The sequence below is a fragment of the Mustela putorius genome, unplaced genomic scaffold (genome assembly GCF_011764305.1).
Source record: "Mustela putorius furo isolate JIRA1106 unplaced genomic scaffold, ASM1176430v1.1 tig00003896_pilon_pilon_pilon, whole genome shotgun sequence".
Lineage (NCBI taxonomy): Eukaryota > Metazoa > Chordata > Mammalia > Carnivora > Mustelidae > Mustela > Mustela putorius.
Window position 1 is genome coordinate 12,899,002 of NW_025422045.1, and position 21,112 is coordinate 12,920,113.

Sequence of the window (21,112 nt, forward strand, 5' to 3'; positions counted from 1 at the left end):
CAGTGTTCCAAAATTCGTTGTTTATGCACCACAACCAGAGTCCATGCAATACGTGTTTTTCCCCTCCTAAGATTTTAGTTATTTATTTGACACAGAGAGAGAGAGAGCGAGCACGCGAGCGAGGGAGGGAACACAAGCATGGGGAGTGGAAGAGGGAGAAACAGGCTTCCCGCTAAGCAGAGAACCGGCTGCGTGGCTCGATCCCACCACGCTGGGATCATGACCCCGGGCGAAGGAAGACGCTCACCCACTGAACCACCCAGGGGGCCCTATCAGTACTGTCTTAACACTTCGTATCAACTCACAGGGCTCATCGCCTTATATTCAACATGGCCGCACGCGCCTCTATAAGCAACATGGCTATTCTGCCAGGCACTAATATGGCAACCACAGCTTCACTGCGCCCGGAAGAACGAGAGAGATCCTACTGAAAACATTTCCGCCATCCTGCCAACACCTATGGTGGCTCTCATTTGAGCTTCAAACCGAGCGGGAAACGGAAAATGACTTCCAGGCTAGCACATTCCCGGGATCTCTTTCCGGTTAGCCCGGGGGTGTCCGCGTGAGAGTTGGAGATTTCATGCTGCCGGGGCTGGGAGGTGCTAGTCCACCGCGCTTGATTCGAGAGGTGTCCCAGCTGAGAGACTAGGATGTCGGACACGTGGAGCTCTATCCAGGCCCACAAAAAGCAGCTAGACTCGCTGCGAGAGAGGTTGCAGCGGAGGCGGAAGCAGGACTCCGGGCACTTGGGTGAGGCGCGCGGCTGTCCGGGTCGGTGTTGAGCCAGGGCGGGCGGGAGAGAACCCTGGAGAAAAAGAGCTCCCAAGTCAGCACCCTTACCCAAGCGGCCATTTCTTTAATACTTGGTACATCGGGACTCTCTTCTTCATCCTCAGCAAACAGGCACTTCGTCCTCCTGTACATAGTTGCAGTTCGTTCTGCCCCGGGCCTTGGTTCCTCTAGTTCACTGTCTCGGGGCAGAAGCCTGGTCCCTGCCATCCCACCCCACCCCTGGTCACTTGGCTGACTCCTCTTAAGTCTGCGAGAACGTTGTCTTTGCTAGGCCTTTCCGCCCCCCATCCCTTGAAGCAGTTAAGTCCCCCCGCCTTTTTTTTTTGTTTGTTTGTTTGTTTTCTGCTGTGGCGCTTTGTTCTTCCGTTATAGCGAGTGCTTTGTAGTGGTCGTTTCTTTGCCACTGTAGCCACAAGGAGAGCAAGGACCGAACCTTTATATCTAAAGTGCTCAGCTCAGTGACCCTCACAGAGTTGCTAAATGAGTAGCAGAACTGGCATTGTCTTAAGCGATTTACGTCCTAGTCAGAAATCTGAAAAATATTTGCTTTATGTTTTTAAACTTCTTCTCCCCTCCCCTTCCCCCCTGTGTCAGTCAGAAGACTTGAAGGAACCTCGGATGATTGTCCACTTTTACCTATCCCTCCCCAGCACAAACCCTGGATTATTTAAGGCAAATCAGTTATAAAGATCCACAAAGATAGTGAATCCATATCATCCTTGGGGTAGTTTGTTCCTGTGTACTGCAGCCCATCTCTAAATCTTGTCTTGCTACATACTAGCTCCCTGTGCTCATATTCTGGCCCCTGGAACCTAGAAGATGTTCTGTCAGGACTTCCACACCATAATAAACAACTATTGAGTATTTACAGTGTGCATAAGTCTAGATGGACAAAGATAAGTAACCTATTGTCCCTGCTCTCAGCCAGTTTAAAATTTATTTGGGGATAAAGGATTGATGCTTATAAAAATTTAGGACTACAATATGATATATGTAAAATGCTGAATGAATGAATCCACAGTAAGTATAGACAGGGAAGGGAAAAGTAACAAGAATTGGCTATAGATGGAAAGGCATCATGAGTTAGCACTAGTGATATCATCTTGATGGCTACATAGGACTTAGATAAATAAAGAGAAGTTAAGAGTGCAGAGCAAGTAGAGGAAGAAGTAGTGCAAGTCCTACGATCAGGGATTACTTAGTACTCAATTTTAAGGTCCATTTCACTTTTCTTTCTTTCTTTCTTTCTTTTTTAAGATTTTATTTATTTATTTGAGAGAGATCACAAGTAGGCAGAGAGGCAGCCAGAGAGAGAGAGGGAGGGAAGCAGGCTCCCTGCTGAGCAGAGAGCCCCATGTGGGGCTCAATCCCAGGACCCTGGGATCATGACCTGAGCTGAAGGCAGAGGCCTTAACCCACTGAGCCACCCAGGCGCCCCTCCATTTCACTTTTCCATGGTAATAACCACACTTTGGTATTAACCAAACTTTGTGCCATGTTCAAACCTAACTACTAGTGTCGATACTTCATACAGTTTCTTGCTAAGCATGTTTAATAATTTTAACAAGATTGTATTCTTCCTTGAATGTAAATATTCTTTTCTTTTTTTTTTTAAGATTTTATTTATTTACTTGACAGAAATCACAAGTAGGCAGAGAGAGAGAGAGAGAGGAGGAAGCAGGCTCTCTGCTGAGCAGAGAGCCCCATGTGGGACTCAATCCCAGGACCCTGAGATCATGACCTGAGCCGAAGGCAGCGGCTTAACCCAATACTCTTTTTTTTTAATATAAATATTTCTTTTCTTTTCTTTTTTTTTTTAAGATTTTTATTTATTTATTTGACTGACAGAGATCACAAGTAGGCAGAGAGGCAGGCAGAGAGGAGGAAGCAGGCTCCCCGCTGAGCAGAAAGCCAGATGCGGACTCGATCCCCAGGACTCTGGAATCATGACCTGAGCCAAAGGTGGAGGCTCTAACCCACTGAGCCACCCAGGCGCCCCTGATAGAAATATTTCTAGACTTAATCTTTTGACCCACTTAATAAATACATGGTTATGATTCCTAGTACATCTGCCTAAAGAATATGGTTAAGACTTACATAAAAATATTTTTAAGGTTGTGCTTAAACGTATATTGTCTTCTGGCCTAGAGCTATAGCTGGCCCATCTGGTACTATGGGAATAGATAGAGATAATATACAAAATAAATTAGCCTGTCACTGTTCTTTCCTTGAATTATTTTGGTTATTCCAAAGAATCTGTATCTTTGAGCATTAGGATTCTTAGGAAGACATGAGGCACACTCTATTAGTTTATTAATCAAGTTTCCATGTAAGATAAAATTAAAGGGATACTAATAATTTAGATCATTCCATTCTTTTCTCACAGGAAATAAAAATTTTCTTACTACCTCTTGATTTTTATAACATTACTGAAATCTGATACTTAATTGTTTACTACAAAGCTCAGTGAGAAAAGACAAGGGTATATTAAGTGAACTAAAATGTATTCATATCATTGATGAATGCAGATACCATGGACAGAGAATCTTTGGGAGACCTTGCTTAGTTTGGCATTTTTATTTTTATTTTTTTTAAAGATTATTTATTTATTTGAGAGAGAGAGCATGAGAGGGAAGAAGGTTAGAGGGAGAAGCAGACTCCCTGCGGATCTGGGAGCCCCATGTGGGACTCGATCCCGGAACTCCTGGGATCATGACCTGAGCTGAAGGCAGTCGCTTAACCCACTGAGCCATCCAGGTGCCCCAGTTTGGCATTTTTAAAGTACAGCTTTTTTTTTTTTTTTCCCCCAATTGTGGCAAAATACACATAAAATTTACCATCTTAACCATTTTTAAGTGTATAGCTCAGTAGCTTGAAGTATATTCACATTGTTTTGCAGCGTATCTCAAGAACTTTTTCATCTTGCAAAACTGAAATTCTATAAACATTAAACAGAAACTCTCTATTTTCCTTTCCTGTGCAGTGCCTGGCAACCACCGTTCTACTTTTTGTCTCCATGAGTTTGACTACTCTAGATACAAACAGATTCATAACGTATTTGTCCCTTCATGGCTTGCTTATTTTGCTTAGCATAATGTCTTCAAGGTTCATCCTGTTGTAGCATGTGTCAGAATTTCTTTCTTTCTTTCTTTCCTTTTTGGTAAGATTTCATTTATTTGTCATAGAGCGAGACAGAGAAAGCACAGAGTGATAGGCAGAGGGAGAAGCAGGTTCCCTGCTCAGTAAGGATCCCAATGTAGGACTCCATCCCAGGACTCTGGGATCATGACCCAAGTCAAAGGCAGACACCTGACTGACTGTGCCACCCAGGCATCCCTGTGTTAGAATTTGTTTTCTTTTTAAGGCCGCGGAAGATTCCATTGCATATTTATACCACATTTTGTTTATTCATTTATCTGTCAGTGGACAGTTGGGTTCCTTCCAGCTTTTGGCTGTTATGAATAATGCAGCTATAACCATCAGCTACAAATATCTCTTCAGGATCCAGCTTCAAATTTTTTGGATGTATATCCAGAAGTGAGATTTCTAGATCATACGGTAAATTCTATTTTCAGTTTTTTTAAAGATTTAATTAATTTGTTTTAGAGAGAGCGCCTGTGGGTGGGCATGGTTTGTGGGGAAAGGCAGAGTGAGAGGGAGGGGGAAAGAATCTCTAGCAGATTTCATGCACACAGAGCCCAATACAAGACTGGATCTCAGGACCCTGAGATCATGACCTGAGCTGAAACAGCTGTCCTTTAACTGACTGAGCCACCCAGATTACCCCTATTTTCAGTTTTTTGAGGAACCACCATACTTTTTTGGGGGGTGTTTAAGATTTATTTATTTAGGGGCGCCTGGGTGGCCCAGTCAGTTAAGCGTCTGCCTTTAGGTCATGATCTCAGGCAGGGTCCTGGGATTGAGTACTGCAGAGGGGCTCCCTGCTCAGCGGGGAGCCTGCTTTTCCCTTTGCCTCTCTCTGCCTCTGCCTCTCTCCCTCTGTCATGAATAAATAAATAAATAAAAACTTTAAAAAAAAAGATTTATTTATTTATTTTAGAGAGAGAGAGAGAGTGCGCATTGGTGCACTAGGGTGGGGGGCCCAGTGGCACAGAGAGTCTGAAGCAGACTTTGCACTGAATCTCCATCTCATGACCCTGAGAGTGCAATCTGAGCTGGCTGAAACCAAGAGTCAGATGCCTAACCAATTGTGCCATTGTGCCATCCAGGCATCCCCACCAAATTGTTTTCCATAGCGAAGAAGTACAGCCTTTTTAAATTATTTTTTTATTTTTTAAAAAGATTATTTATTTATTTATTTGAGAGGGAGACAGAACACTAATGGAGAGAGGAGCAGAGGGCAAGGGAGATAGTAGACTCCCCACTGAGCAGGAAGCTGGACTTTGATCCCAGGACCTGGAGATCATGGCCTGAGCCAAATGCAGACAGTTAACCAACTGAGCCACCCAGCCGCTCCTACAGTGTTAAATTAGTATTTTATTTATTAAAGTTTTTGGGGGGGACGCCTGGGTGGCTCAGTTGGTTGGACGACTGCCTTCGGCGCAGGTCATGATCCCGGAATTGAGTCCCGCATCAGGCTCCCAGCTCCATGGAGAGTCTGCTTCTCCCTCTGACCTTCTCCTCGCTCATGCTCTCTCTCACTGTCTCTCTCTCAAATAAATAAATAAATAAATCTTTAAAAAAAAAAGTTTTTTTGGTTTTGGTTTTGTTTTGTTTTTGAGAGAGAGAAAGAAACCTGAGAAGAGGGAGGGTCAGAGTTCCGGAGAAGCAGATTCACTGCTGAGCAGGGATTTTTTCCCCCATGTGGGACTTGATCCTGGGATTCCAGGATCATGACCGGAGCTGAAAGCAGTTGTTTAACCAACTGAGCAACCCAGGCGTCCTACATTGTTATATTAATAGGCTGGCCATATTTTTATGTCTAAGCTAATATTTTATCTTTAGTGGAACTTTTTTTTTTTTTTTTAAGATTTTATCTATTTGTTTGATAGAGAGTACAAGCAGGGGGAGCAGCAGGCGAGAGAGAGGAAGGCTCCCTGCTCAGCTGGAATCTCAATCCCAGGGGTTCAATGTGGGACTTGATCCCAGGAACCTGGGATCATGACCTGAGCCAAAGGTAGACGCCCAAGCCACTGAGCCACCCAGTCACCCCTCGACTTACATTTTATTTTTATTTATTTATTTTTAAAGATTTTATTTATTTATTTGACAGAGAGAGAGAGATCACAAGTAGGCAGAGCGGCAGGCAGGGAGAGAGGAGGAAGCAGGCTCCCTGCTGAGCAGAGAGCCCGATGTGGGACTCGATCCCAGGACCCTGAGATCATGACCTGAGCCGAAGGCAGCGGCTTAACCCACTGAGCCACCCAGGCGCCCTCGACTTACATTTTAATGAGGGACAATGTTCTCATTTTCTTTTAAGTTACATGGTCAAAAAATAAGCAAAATATATAAAATCAAGATATAATAGGTCTCTATAGAAGACATATACAAATGGCCAACAGGTATATGAAAAACTCTTCTGCATCCTTAATCATCAAGGAAATGCAAATCAAAACCATAATGAGATATCACCTCATATTTGTTAGGATAGCTATTATTAAAAAATCAAAACGTAAGTAGTGGCAAGGGGAAAAGGGAACCCTGATTCATTGTTGGTGGGAATGTATATTGGTATAGCCATTATGGAAAACAGTGTGGTGGTTCCTCAAGAAATAAAAAATAGAACTACTGTATTTTCAGCACTCTCAATCCGAGATATCCAAAGGAATTGAAATCCTGGTCTCTAGGAGGTGCCTGCACATTAGTGTTTGTTGTGTTGCTTACAGTAGACAAGATACAGAAACAACCTAACCGTCCATCATTGGATGATTGGATAAAGAAAATGGAATACGCATACAATGGAATATTATTCAGCCTTAAAGAAAGGAAATCCTGGTGCTTATGACAATATAGGTGGACCTCTAGGACATTATGCTAAGTGAAATAAGTCAGAAACAGAAAAACAAATACTGTATAATCTCATTTAGATCATCTTTGAGACACAGAGTCTAAAATAGTAAAATCACAGAAGTGGAGAGTAGAAGAATGTGGATTACTAGGGGCTGGAGTAGGAAAATGGGGAGGTGATGGTAATAAGGTACAAAGTTTCAGTTATGCAAGATAAATAAGTTGTAGAGATAAACTATACAGCATACTGCCTATAGCTAACTATACTGTATTGTACTCTTGAAATTTTCTAAGATGGTAGGGGATGATGCCTGGCTGGCTCAGCCTTGGAGCATGTGACTCCATCTCGGGGCTGTAAGCTCCAGGCCCACACTGAGTGTAGAGATTACTTAAAAAAATAAATAAAAGATAATTTTTTTTCTAAAGAGGGTAGCTCTTACTTAGGTGATTTTTTTTTTTTTAAAGACTTTATTTATTTGACAGACAGAGATCACAAGTAGGCAGAGAGGCAGGCAGAGAGAGAGGAGGAAGCAGGGTCCCCTCTGAGCAGAGAGCCCAATGCGGGACTCGATCCCAGGACCCTGGGATCATGACCTGAGCTGAAGGCAGAGGCCTTAACCCATTGAGCCACCCAGGTGCCCCTTACTTAGGTGATCTTAACACAAACAAAAATAATAAAAAAGGCTGTGGAATGACACTTTGGGAGGTGATAGATAGGTTTATGGCCTTCACAGTAGTGATGGTGTCATGGGTGTGTATTCTTAATTACAAACTCATTAAGCCATCAAATTATATCTGTTAAATATATTTGACTTTTTATTTTTTATTTATCTATTTATTTAAAAAGATTTCATTTATTTATTTGACAGACTGAGATCACAAGTAGGCAGAGAGGCAGGCAGAGAAAGAGAGAGGAGGAAGCAAGCTCCCTGCTGAGCAGAAAGCCTGATGCGGGGCCCAAAGGCAGAGGCTTTAACCCACTGAGCCACCCAGGCGCCTCAGTTTTTTATATTTTTAAAGATTTATTTATTTATTCGACAGCAAAGCGAATGCAGAAGCAGGGGGAGAGCCACAGGGAGAGGGAGAGCGAATGCAGAAGCAGGGGGAGAGGCACAGGGAGAGGGAGAAGCAGGCTCCCCACTGAACAGGGAGCTGGATGCAGGACTCAATCCCAGGACTCCAGGATTACGACCTGAGCCAAAGGCAGTCGCTCAACTGCCTGAGCCACCTAGTCACCCCATTTCAGCTTTTTACATGTCAGTCATACCTTAAAGTGGTTTGTTTATTTTATTTACTTATTTTACCTTAAGGTGATTAAAAAGAAAGGTGGGTAGGTATTATCTATGGGGAGCTTTAGGACTTTTAAAATTTTTATTTAGATATTACTACTACTTTATTTTTTTTTTTTTTTAAAGATTTTATTTATTTATTTGACAGAAATCACAAGTAGGCAGAGAGGCAGGCAGAGAGAGAGGAGGAAGCAGGCTCCCTGCTGAGCAGAGAGCCCGATGCGGGGCTCGATCCCAGAACCCTGAGATCATGACCCAAGCTGAAGGCAGCAGCTTAACCACTGAGCCACCCAGGCGCCCCTAGATATTACTACTACTTTAAAGATTCAATTTATTTGGCAGAGAAAGAGCCCAATAGCATAAGCGTGGGAAGCAAGAGAGGCAGAGGGAGAAGCAGACACCCCAAGGAGCCCTATATGGGGCTCTTTCCAGGACCCCCATGGTAGGCAGGTAGGGTCAAACCCCTGTGGTAGGCAGGCACCCCTAGGCCTTTATTTTTTAAAGATGTGTTTAGTGGGGGGCACTTGGGTGGCTCAGTGGGTTAAGCCACTGCCTTTAGCTCAGGTTATGATTCCAGGGTCCTGGGATGGAGCCCTACATCGGTCTCTCTGCTCAGCAGGGAGCCTGCTTCCTCCTCTCTCTCTGCCTGCCTCTCTGCCTACTTGTGATCTCTCTCTGTCAAATAAATAAATAAAATCTTTTTTAAATTAAGATTTCATTATTTATTTGATAGATCACAAGTAGGCAATCAAATAAATAAATAAATAAAACCTTTTTTTAAAAAAGATTTTATTTATTTATTTATTTGATAGAGAGAGAGATCACAAGTAGGCAGAGAGACAGGCAGAGAGAGACAGAGGAGGGGGGCGCCTGGGTGGCTCAGTGGTTAAGCCTCTGCCTTCAGCTCAGGTCATGATCTCAGGGACCTGGGATCGAGTCCCACGTTGGACTCTCTGCTCAGCGGAGAGCCTGCTTCCTCCTCTCTCTCTCTCTCTCTCTCTCTCTCTCTGCCTACTTGTGATCTCTGTCAAATAAATAAATACAATTAAAAAAAAAAAAAAAAGAGACAGAGGAGGAAGCAGGCTCCCTGCTGAGCAGAGAGCCCGATGCGGGGCTCCATCCCAGGACCCTGGAATCATGACCCGAGCTGAAGGCAGCGGCTTAACCCACTGAGCCACCCAGGCGCCCCAATAAATAAAATCTTAAAAAAAAAAAAAAGATGTGTTTAGGGGCACCTGGGTGGCTCAGTGGGTTAAAGCCTCTCCTTTTGGTTCAGGTCATGATCCCAGGATCCTGGGATCGAGCTCCGCATTGGGCTTTCTGCCCAGCAGGGAGCCTCCTTTCTCCTCTCTCTGCCTACTTGTGACCTCTGTCTGTCAAATAAATAAAATCTTTTTAAAAAAATAAATAAATAAAGATGTGTTTAGAGAGAGGGCCTGCCAGTGAGTCGGGGGAGGGACAGAGGGAGAGAATCTTCTAGCACACTCTCCTCTGAGTGCGTAGCCTGATGTGGGGCTTCATCTCGTACCCTTAAGATCATGACCTGAGCCAAAAACAAGAGTTGGATGCTTAACCTATGGAGCTGCCCAAGTGCCATAACCGGTTTTCTAATAAACAAAATCTCATATTAATGGCAGCAGCATGTGTAAGGTACCTGGCCCAAAGTTTGAACATGAATTAAGGGGGAGTGGATAATTCATGGCTTACCTAAAATATAAAAAAATTCAGAGCTGCACAACAAAGGACCTGTATCCTGGATATGGACTTAAAACTTAGCCCCATCTTCCTTTAGCCCCATTTTCTGTTATCAATATCTTTTTTTTTAATAGCTAATATGATTTATTCCCTTTGGCATACTGGAGGAGTTAAAGATATATAATGAGTTATATCAGCATATAATGTATAAAAACAAACACACACGTGTAATGAGTTATATCAGTATATAATATATAGAACAGTTTGTGGGTATAATGCCTGAAATCCTAACTTTTAGAGTTTTTATTTATTTGAGAGAGAGAGAGCATGTGTGTATGTTTATGAGAGCAAGAGCATTATTTGTCAGAGAGCATGCGCACAAGCAGGGGAGAGGGAGAAGCAGGCTCACCGGTGAGCAAGGAGTGTGATGTGGGGGTCAGTCCCAGGACCCTGGGATCATGCACGACCCAAACCAAAGGCAGATGCTCACAACTGAGCCACTCAGTGTCCCTGAAATCCTAATTTTAAAGTACCTTGTTTCTTCTGCGTTAATGATATTTGTTATTGATTGTGCTTTAATTGCTTAATTTCGGTTTTTTTTGTTTGTTTTGTTTCAGATTTTATTTATTTATTTGACAGACTGCAAGAGAAGGAACACAAGCAGAGGGAGTGGGAGAGGGAGAAGCAGGCTGCCCGCTGAATAGTGAGCCCAACATGGGGCTGGATCCCAGAGCTGAAGGCAGGCACTTAGTGACTGAGCCACCCAGGCACCTCTAAAGAAGTTTTTTTTTTTTTTTTTTTTTTAAAGATTTTATTTATTTATTTGACAGAGAGAGATCACAAGTAGGCAGAGAGGCAGGCAGAGAGAGAGAGGAGGAAGCAGGCTCCCTGCTGAGCAGAGAGCCCGATGTGGGACTCGATCCTAGGACCTGAGATCATGACCTGAACCAAAGGCAGTGGCTTAACCCACTGAGCCACCCAGGCGCCCCAGAAGTTTTTGATTACTTCAAAAAAATTTAAAACTTGACTCATTTTTTTTTTTAAAGCTCAGAGTTTTATCCCAGTGTAAACTGTAATTGGGGTATTTTAGCTCAAGTTATTAGACTCCTAAAATCTCTGAATTGCGAGGACTTCAGTAGTCATCATTCTGTCCTCTTCAGTGCAGAAATTTTGCGCGTAGTCTTTCAAGTAAGCTAAGTAATAATTGTCACATATATTTTTAAAAGATTTTATTTATTTATTTGTCAGAGAGGGAGAAAGAATACAGGTAGGGGAAGCAGCAGAGGGAGAGGGAGAAGGAGGCTCCCTGCTGAGCAGGGAACCCAGTGTGGGGCTTGATCCCAGGACTCTGGGATTACGACCCGAGCCAAAGGCAGATGCCCTACCAGCTGAGCCACCCAGGCACCCTGTCACTTATATTTCTTATATATTTTTAGCTTGGGTCTGTTGCTCTTGAATTCTCTCCTCCCGACCTTGAAAGTGCTTCAGGGATCCCTCCACGTATACAATACCTCTTTGCCAAACAAAACAAGAAACTTGTATCAGTTCATCTGGCAAATGTTCTACTCATAAGATTCAGCAGAACATAAAGGAATCATAAGCAAATTGAAGAAAGTTCTATCAGTTATTTAACATTTCCAGCTAGTATGGTATTGTGCAGTTAATTTTCCAAATAGGGTTTAACTTATTTTCATAAAATGTAACTGTTCCAGCAAGGTGTTTGGTATAGTTCAGCTTTAATATCTTGGGATTTCTGAGTCAAATTTTGCTGAAGTCAAAATTTACTAAAATTTTACTAAAGTCAAATTTTACTAAATTCCATTAGAGTAAAAGTGTTTAAGTAACCAAAATATTGCTAAATGTAAACTAGTGACCTGCTTATATCTTGCAATATTTTAAAAAGATTTATCTATTTTTAGATATTTACTTATTTATTTTATTCTATTTAAAGATTTTATTTATTTATTTGACAGAGAGATACCACAAGTAAGCAGAGAGGCAGACAGAGAGAGGGTGGATGGAGGGGAAGCAGGCTCCCTGTTGAGCGGAGAGCCCGATTCGGGGCAGGATCCTAGGATTCTGAGATCATGACCTGAGCCGAAGGCAGAGGCGTAACCAGGTGCCCCTAAATATTTGTTTTTAATTTATTTATTCAACAGAGAGCACACAAGCAGGGGGAACGGTAGGCAAAGAGAGATAACCAGGTGCCCCTAAATATTTGTTTTTAATTTATTTATTCAACAGAGAGCACACAAGCAGGGGGAACGGTAGGCAAAGAGAGATGCAGACTCCCTCCTGAGCAGGGAGTCCAATGTGGGACTCGATTCTAGGACCCTGGGGTCATCACCTGAGCTGAAGGCAGAGGCTTAACCTACTGAGCCACCCAGGTTCCCTGAGATTTTATTTATTTATTTGAGAGACAGAGAGAGTGAGAGAGAACATTAGAGGGGGGAAGGTCAGAGGAAGAAGCAGACTCCGGCTGGCGGAGCTGGGAGCCCAGTGCAGGGCTCTATGCCAGGATCATGATCTGAGCCAAAGGCAGTCACTTAACCTACTGAGCCACTCAGGCTCCCTGTATCTTGTCTTTTTTTTTTTTTTTAAAGATTTTATTTATTTATTTAACAGACAGAGATCATAAGTAGGCAGAGAGAGAGGAGGAAGCAGGCTCCCCGCTGAGCAGAGAGCCCAATGCGGGGCTCAATCCCAGGACCCTGGGATCATGACCTGAGCCCAAGGCAGAGGCTTTAACCCACTGAGCCACCCAGGCGCCCCCTGTATCTTATCATATTTAACAGAATTTTGATACAGGTCCTGAGTTTAATAGTTCATTTTTATTTTATTTTATTTTATTATTTAATCATACCAGTCAGAATAGCTAAAATTAACAAGGCAGGAAATGACAGATGTTGGCAAGGATGTGCAAAAAGGGGAACCCTCCTACACCGTTGGTGGGAATGCAAGCTGGTGCAGCCGCTCTGGAAAACAGTATGGTGGTTCCTCCAAAAGTTGAAAATAGAGCTACCCTACGACCTACGACCCAGCAGTTGTACTACTGGGTATTGTAATGATTCAAAGGGGCACATGTGCCCCAATGTTTATAGCAGCAATGTCCACAGTGGCCAAACTATGGAAAGAACCTGGCTGTCCAACAGTAGATGAGTGGATAAAGAAGATGCGGTGTGTACACACACACACACAGGAATATTACGCAGCCATCAAAAAACTTGCCATTTGCAATGATGTAGATGGAACTAGAGGGTATTATGTTAAGTGAAATAAGTCAATCAGAGAAAGACAATTATCATATGGTCTCATATGTGGAATGTGAGAAACAAAGTGGAGGATCGTGGGGGAAGAGATGAAAAAGTGAAATGGGACAAAACCAGAGAGGGAGACAAACCATAAGAGACTTAGTCTCGGGAAATAAACAGGGTTGCTGGAGTGGAGGTGGGTGGGAGGGTTGGGGTAGCCAGGTGATGGACACTGGGGAAAGTATATGCTATGGTGAGTGCTGTGAATTGTGTGAGACTGATGAATCACAGACCTGTACCCCTGAAGGAAATAATACATTATGTGTTAATAAAAAAATACTGTGTTTATTGAGAGAGAGAGTGAGCAAGAGAGAGCACAAGTCGGGAGGGGCAGATGAAGAAGCAGATTCTGCACTAATCTGCATGAGGAACTGGATCCCAGGACCCCAGGATCAAGACCTGAGTCGAAGGCAGACACTTAACCAGGTGCCCCTCATGATTGATTGATTGATTGATTGATTGATTTTTAAAGATTTTATTTATTTATTTGACAGAGAGCACAAATAGGCAGAGAGAGAGAGAGGGAGGAGGAAGCAGGCTCCCCGAGGAGCTGAGAGCCCGATGCGGGGCTTGATCCCAGGACCCTGGGATCATGACCTGAGCTGAAGGCGGAGGCTTTAACCTACTGAGCCACCCAGGTGCCCCCCCCCCAGTGATTTATTTTTAAGTAATCTCTGTATCCACCATGGGGCTCAAATTCACAACCCCAAGATCAAGAGTTGTATGCTCTACCCAATGAGCCAGCCAGATGCCCCCTTCTGTATTTTAACTAAATAATCCTCGATATTAAGTTTTCTAAAAAGGTAATATGTTATCCTAATTTGAGCTCTTAAGTCTTAGTAAGGTTACAGTGGGTACCAGCTTGTGAAATAATAGGGTAAGTGATAAAAATACAGTCAGGAAGTATATTTGGTGACCAGGCCTTCTGCAAAGTTTTATAAGATTTTTGTGTTTGAGTTTTAAAGGTCACATTCTAGGGGCACCTCGCTGGCTCAGTAGAGCGTGCAACCCTTGATCTCAGGCTTGTAAATTTGAGCCCCATGTTGGGTGTGGAGATTACTTTACTTAAAGTCTTTAAAAATAATAAAATGGTCCTATTCTAATCCTTAATACTGTCATTTTACATACCCTCTGATGTGCAGTGGCCTTGATTCATTAAAATTCAAACTATTCCTCAGAAGAGCTAATCACAGCTTAGGTTGTTGAAAATATTTCTGGCTTTAAAAATTGGGTTATTAAAAATTTTTTTAAAGGTTTACTTCTTTATTAGAGAGAGAGTACCTTCATATGTGCAAGCAAGTTGGGGGAGAGTCAGAAGGAGAGAGAAACTCTAGCAGATTCCCTCTGAGCCAGGAGCCCACCATTGGCCCGAGACACGGGATCCTGAGATCATGACCTGAGGTGAAATTAAGAGTTGGGATGCATTTTTTTTTAAAGATTTGGGTGCCTGGGTGGCTCAGTGGGTTAAGTCTCTGCCTTTAGTTCAGGTCAGGATCCCAGGATCTTGGGATCAACCCTTACATCGGGCATCTCTGCTCAGCAGGGAGCCTGCCTCCCCCTCTCTCTCTGCCTACTTGTGATCTTTCTCTGTGTCAAATAAATAAATAAAATCTTAAAAAAAATTTATTCATTTCTTTGACAGAAAGTGAGAGAGGGAACACAGGCAGGGGGAGTGGGAGAGGCAGAAGCAGGTCTCTCACTGACCAGGGAGCCCAGTGGCAGGACTTGATTTCAGGACCCTGGGATCATGACCTGAGCTGAAAGTAGATGCTTAACGACTGAGCCATCCAGGTGCCCCAAGAGTTGGGATACTTAACCAACTTCGCCACCCAGGCACCCATAAATATGGGCTATTTCAGTTACCATTTAGAGTGACTAAAGGGAGGTGGTAGGGACATTTAAATCTACCATGCTGCTAATTTCCTTTGAAGCACAGCAGGGACAGGAATTAGGAAAATACCTTATTCAGTAGAGAAAAGGTAAGTGGTTCCCAGAAAACCCAAAAAAATCAGCAAAGCAGTGAATGCTTGAGTATGACTGAGGAAAGGTAATCTAGTGCTAAATTTGGTCAGAGAATTCTCTGCATGAAATGAAAGTACATGTTGTGACCGTTGGAGAACTTGACTCCTCTGAAGAGTGTATAGATAGCCCTACAGTGGTTACCCTTTATCCTTTCTTTCACTTTCTTCACTCCTAGATCTACGAAATCCAGAGGCAGCACTGTCTCCCACCTTCCGCAGTGACAGCCCGGTGCCTACTGCACCCACTTCTGGTGGCCCTAAACCCAGCACAGCTTCAGCAGTTCCTGAGCTAGCTACAGACCCTGAATTAGAGAAGAAATTGCTACACCACCTCTCTGATCTGGCCTTAACATTGCCCACTGATGCTGTGTCCATCCGTCTTGCCATCTCCACGGTAATGACCTGATAAGACAGGGTTGGGATATACCACTTCTTTGCTTCAGTTCACGGTCAGTGTCTTACTGTCTTCCCCTCCCCTTCCCTCCTTCCCTAGCCAGATGCCCCTGCCACTCAAGATGGGGTAGAAAGCCTCCTACAGAAGTTTGCAGCTCAGGAGCTGATTGAGGTAAAACGAGGTCTCTTACAAGATGACGCACATCCCACTCTTGTGACCTATGCTGATCATTCCAAACTCTCTGCCATGATGGGCGCTGTGGCAGAAAAGAAGGGCCCTGGGGAGGTAACAGGGACCATCACAGGGCAGAAGCGGCGTGCAGAGCAGGACTCAGCCACAGTAGCTGCCTTTGCTAGCTCTTTGGCCTCTGGCCTGGCCTCTTCAGCATCAGAAGCAGCCAAGGAGCCAACCAAGAAATCGAGGAAACATGCTGCCTCGGATGTTGATCTGGAGATAGAGAGCCTTCTGAACCAACAGTCTACTAAGGAACAACAGAGCAAGAAGGTAGGGGTAGATGGAAATGCATTCATGCATACACTTTGTTTCTTTGTGGTTTTTTTTTTTTTTTTTTTAAGATTTTATTTTTAAGTAATCTACACCCATTATGGGGCTCAGACTTAAAACCCTAAGATTAAGAATTGAATGTTCTACCAACTGAACCAATCTGGCGCTCCTTACATGTATACTTTTAGTTACAGCTTTGGTTGGGGAGGAATTTACCCCTAGGGCAAGGAGCAGTTCTTAGGGTTGAGGGTTTAGAATAATGGTTTTCAATTTCAGTTTCATTGGGGATTATTGTCCCCCCTACCTTCCCCCAGAGAACATATAGCAATGTCTGAAGACATTGTGATTGTCACAACATAGGAGTGCTACAGGCATCCATTGCATAGAGGCAAACGATGCTGTTAAGTATCCTATAATTATAGGAGGATAGCACCCACACAACAAAGAAATACTTCACCCCAAATGTCACTAATGCCAGTGTGAAGAAACTCCAGTTTTGAGGATGCTTGTTATTGGAAGAATCATCAGGTAAGTGGAAGAGGAGCCCAAGTATAGGAATAGAGAGAGATGAATGGAGATGAATCCTGGAAGGTAGTAACAAGGACCATTAATTATAGAAACTGATGATTAAACAACGTAAATTGGCAGTTAACTGTGGTTCTGAATATAAGTAATGGACTCATGAATACTTACCCATTTGCTACTTCTAGGTGTGTAAATATGAACAAGTTAATTTCACTTCTCTTTAGTCTTAGTCTTCTAATCTGTTAGATGATGATAACCAGAGTACCCTCCTTTACAGAACTGTTGCATAGACTCAGCTAAACAGTAAAGTGCTTTGTACTTCAGTGTCTTGGTTATGTAAATATAAGTGGTTTTGGTGGGAAGGATTGCTTTCCTGGGGAGGGGAGGCTAGCTTAAATAATGCCTGGCAGTGGGAACCAGGTTTCTTAGAATTCCATCCCAAATGCAGATCTGTAAGAAGGGATTGAACCCATGACAAAACTCTTCTAGGACTCCATTTTTCCCATATTAGGTTAGCTCATTCACCTCTTACAACAGGACATTGTCAGGTAGAATTTAGGGAGGTGGTTTAGGGCTCATTTTATCTGCAAACCTTTTAATTCTAAGGCTTTTTTTGTCACAGGTCAGTCAGGAGATCCTAGAGCTATTAAACACAACAACAGCCAAGGAACAGTCCATTGTTGAAAAGTTTCGATCACGAGGTCGGGCCCAAGTACAGGAGTTCTGTGACTATGGAACCAAGGAGGAGTGCATGAAAGCCAGTGATGCTGACCGGCCCTGCCGCAAGCTGCACTTCAGGTGTCTCGGGAGGGAGAAGTCGGGTGGGGCTCCCAGAAGCACTCATTACTTTTCAGAAGCATACATTACATTCCTTCCTGTCACTGGGGTTCTGTCTTTGATCCTCTTGTTAAATGTTTTTAATGATTTGTCTTAGACCTTCAGATTCTCAAGGTGTACTTTCTGAAGTAGTGTTCTGTGGGAGAGAATACAGACTGCATTCCCAAATAGATGTGAGATTTTTTTTTTTTTTTAAATAATGTCCCTTTCTTCTTGCATTAGCAAGACCTCTCTCTCTGAGGCCCAGTAAAAGTTAAATTCCTGGGGCACCTGGGTGGCTCAGTGGGTTAAGCCTTTGCCTTTGGCCCGGGTCATGATCTCAGGGTCCTGGGATCGAGCCCCGAATTGGGCTCTCTGCTCAGCAGGGAGCCTGCTTCCACCCTCTCTCTGCCTGCCTCTCTGCCTACTTATGATCTCTCTCTCTGTGTCAAACAAATAAATAAAATCTTAAAAAAAAAAAGTTAAATTCCCTGGAAGGATGATCATAGGAGAACTAGGAACCTGGGCTCTTAGGTCAGTGTTTCATTCAGCTTTAACCAGCAAGCCCTTCTTTCCTGTCCTAAGAAAGTTGTCGTTGCTCAGAGAGGAATTAAATTCTTCTTCAGTGTGAATTATTTTCTATGTCACCTGCTTCCTTTCTCTGAAAACTCTTGGAGGAAGCTCTAAAGATAAAATTAGGAGAGGGTAATAAAAGGCAAAATTTTGAGACAGTTTGGAACTTTCAACTATGGGATCTAACTCTGGAACACCATCTTGATTCTCATTCTTTTTATTTTCCCAGACGAATTATCAATAAACACACTGATGAATCATTAGGTGACTGCTCTTTCCTTAACACATGTTTCCACATGGATACCTGCAAATATGTTCACTATGAAATTGATGCTTGCATGGATTCTGAGGCTCCTGGGAGCAAAGACCATACACCTAGCCAAGAGCTTGCTCTTACACAGAGTGTTGGAGGGGACTCCAATGCAGATCGACTCTTCCCTCCTCAGGTACCTGTCTGCTCAGAAAACTTATTTCAACTTAGGGACTTCTATCTGAGTAGGGCAGCCATACATGTAGGAAAGCAGGCATAATCAGCAGTCTGTCTTGGTGATTGGGAATGGTGTGGGCTATACATACTTATAAGGGACTAGGAAAATCAAATGGAAAAGAGGGACTGGGGCCATGAATCTGAGAGTGAAGGAAGGAAAGATGACCAAATACCACCTCATGCAGTGGATCTGTTGTGATATCCGCTACCTGGACGTCAGTATCTTGGGCAAGTTTGCAGTTGTGATGGCTGACCCACCCTGGGATATTCACATGGAGCTGCCCTATGGGACCCTGACAGATGATGAGATGCGCAGGCTCAACATACCAGTACTGCAGGATGATGGCTTTCTCTTCCTCTGGGTCACAGGCAGGTAATGCAGTTCCAAGATATGTAGGTATGGGCAGATGTAGTACAGAGTGAGTACTGGGTGGGAATAAAATCCTGGGTTTTGCTAGCCCTGCTATTAAATGTATGACTAAGTCAGCCTTTTTTGCTACTGAGACGTAATGAGTGTTTATAACACAACTGATACCTGAATTCTAACTTTATATTTGTTCCTTATGAAAGGTAAGGCTATTGGTAATAGATACTGTTTTATGTTTTCATTCTTAAATCCATCCTCGTGCCCTAGTGGTGTCTTGCATGTAAATGTTCACTGAATGTCTCCTGAAAACACTTTGGTATCTTAAAGAGATTAAAAATATGGACATGAAAGTAGCTGTTTAACCCTTTTCTTTTTAGGGCCATGGAGTTGGGCAGAGAGTGTCTGAACCTCTGGGGGTAAGTAGTGATCATTGTGTTGCTTTTTTTCTCCCCAAGGAAATAGAAACATAATTGGCTGTAGTTAAGATGTGTTCTCTTCTCCCAGAGTATTCCCTGTTCTTTCCTCTGTAGACATTACTACCCTTAAACTGTGAAAGCCTGATTAAAGCTCTAGCCTGATTAAAGCTCTAGTTCTCTTTCTTATATCCCACAGTTACGAACGGGTAGATGAAATTATCTGGGTGAAGACAAATCAACTGCAGCGCATCATTCGGACAGGCCGTACAGGTCACTGGTTGAACCATGGGAAGGAACACTGCTTGGTGAGCAGCAGTGGGGCCCAGTTCAGTAGGTGGAGCAGAAAGAGGAATTGCTGGACTTCTTATTGAGAAAAAGTTCAAATGCTGGGGGTTCCATAAGATAATTTGTTCTCTGTGGTGAGCAGGTTGGTGTCAAAGGAAATCCCCAAGGCTTCAACCAAGGTCTGGATTGCGATGTGATCGTAGCTGAGGTATGTGCTTCCCCAGGCATCCAAACCTTCCACACTGTTCAAGCCAGGTGTGTTTCAGGTTCTCTCATTTGATCATAAATATAAACGGAAAGGGCTAAACTTGGAATCTTTGGTAATTTAAAAGTAATTAGAGCCTTACTTTTCTAGGTTCGTTCTACCAGTCATAAACCAGATGAAATCTATGGCATGATTGAGAGACTATCCCCTGGCACTCGCAAGATTGAGTTATTTGGACGACCACACAATGTGCAGCCCAACTGGTAAGGTGGACCAGGACATAACAGCCCTCCTGTTTATGGTCAAGGATGGATGACAGTAGAGCTTTACCTCCTATTTGAGTAGCCTAAAAACACACTTCAGAGGCTTCATAAGCCACCCAAGCTTGTACTGAAACTGTTTTATGGAGCTCTGCAACATTTACTAGAGACCCAACAGGTTTTAAGACTCAAACCACTACTCTCCAGAGGGTCTCTACTAAAGATCTTATTCCGTTATTCTGTGGGATGTATTGAATCTGCCCCCTGGTGGTTAAGAATCCATTTAATCTGTCAACAGTTTCAGTATCTTAAGAGTGTTTGTAGAAGGAAGACATGTTGCTAGCATTTTATTTATCCAAAGAACACTTAATGGTAGCAACTTTGTGAAGTACACCTGGTTAGTTGTCCGTTCTTAACCCTTCAGTAAGACAGATCCAGCCTGTTTGAACACCAAAATCTGTGCCCAATTCCTAATCATACTACCAATACTATTCTAATTATTAAGGCCTTCTTTAAGGAATTGGCATGAATATTAGATGATAGGCAGCCTTAATAAAAGATAGGCATCTTTTAACAATATTAAACCTTTAATTCCTGGATTTTTTGGTTTGCCCCTAATTTATCCTTACTTCAGGATCACCCTTGGAAACCAACTGGATGGGATTCACCTATTAGACCCAGATGTGGTTGCCCGGTTCAAGCAAAGGTATCCAGATGGTATCATCTCTAAGCCTAAAAATCTATAGAAGCACTTCCTTATAGAGCTAAGCACCTACACCCATGGCTCTGCAGGCTGCATCTGAAGAGTAATATTTGTACAATAGTTTTTTTCCCTCCCTTATTTAAATAAAAGTTTGTATTGTAGTTGGGATTTCAAGGTCAAAATCTGGCTGTGCCACTAACCGTGTGTGATCTTGTGTAACCTATCTCAGTAGGATTTCTTATATGTAAGCTGGGAATGTGACCTACCTCACTGGGTTATTGTAAGGGTTCAAACTAAATGAGTGCATGGAAACCATTAAAATGTTGATTATACTATATAGGATCAAAGTGGTTAGCAGTTAGTACTACGTGACATCATAATCAAGAAGGGGGTTCTCTGGGACAGCTTTTCTTAAGGTAAGATTTGATTTCACTTAAGGTTATCATCATTAGGGCTAACATGCTCTAAATATTTATTTACTCTTTTACAGTTATGTGGCTTT

General features: G+C 43.0%; 1 protein-coding gene across 1 annotated transcript; it reads left to right on the forward strand.

Annotated features, from left to right (window-relative positions):
- Positions 1–444: 444 nt before the first annotated feature.
- METTL3 (methyltransferase 3, N6-adenosine-methyltransferase complex catalytic subunit) lies at positions 445–20,792 on the forward strand. Its single transcript, XM_045067525.1, has 11 exons — positions 445–750; positions 15,252–15,469; positions 15,569–15,973; positions 17,121–17,296; positions 18,117–18,333; positions 18,560–18,747; positions 19,119–19,157; positions 19,354–19,462; positions 19,585–19,650; positions 19,798–19,910; positions 20,542–20,792. Exons 1-11 carry the CDS (start codon positions 651–653, stop codon positions 20,651–20,653), a joined length of 1,743 nt encoding a protein of 580 aa, XP_044923460.1. The 5' UTR covers positions 445–650; the 3' UTR covers positions 20,654–20,792.
- Positions 20,793–21,112: the final 320 nt, after the last annotated feature.

Bases quoted from the DNA above. Each gene is read 5' to 3' on its own strand.
- METTL3 (XM_045067525.1), top strand. From the start codon at position 651: ATGTCGGACACGTGGAGCTCTATCCAGGCCCACAAAAAGCAGCTAGAC. The intron at 18,748-19,118 runs GTAATGCAGTTC...TTTTCTTTTTAG, and splicing joins TTCCTCTGGGTCACAGGCAG to GGCCATGGAGTTGGGCAGAG. The intron at 19,158-19,353 runs GTAAGTAGTGAT...TATATCCCACAG, and splicing joins GAGTGTCTGAACCTCTGGGG to TTACGAACGGGTAGATGAAA.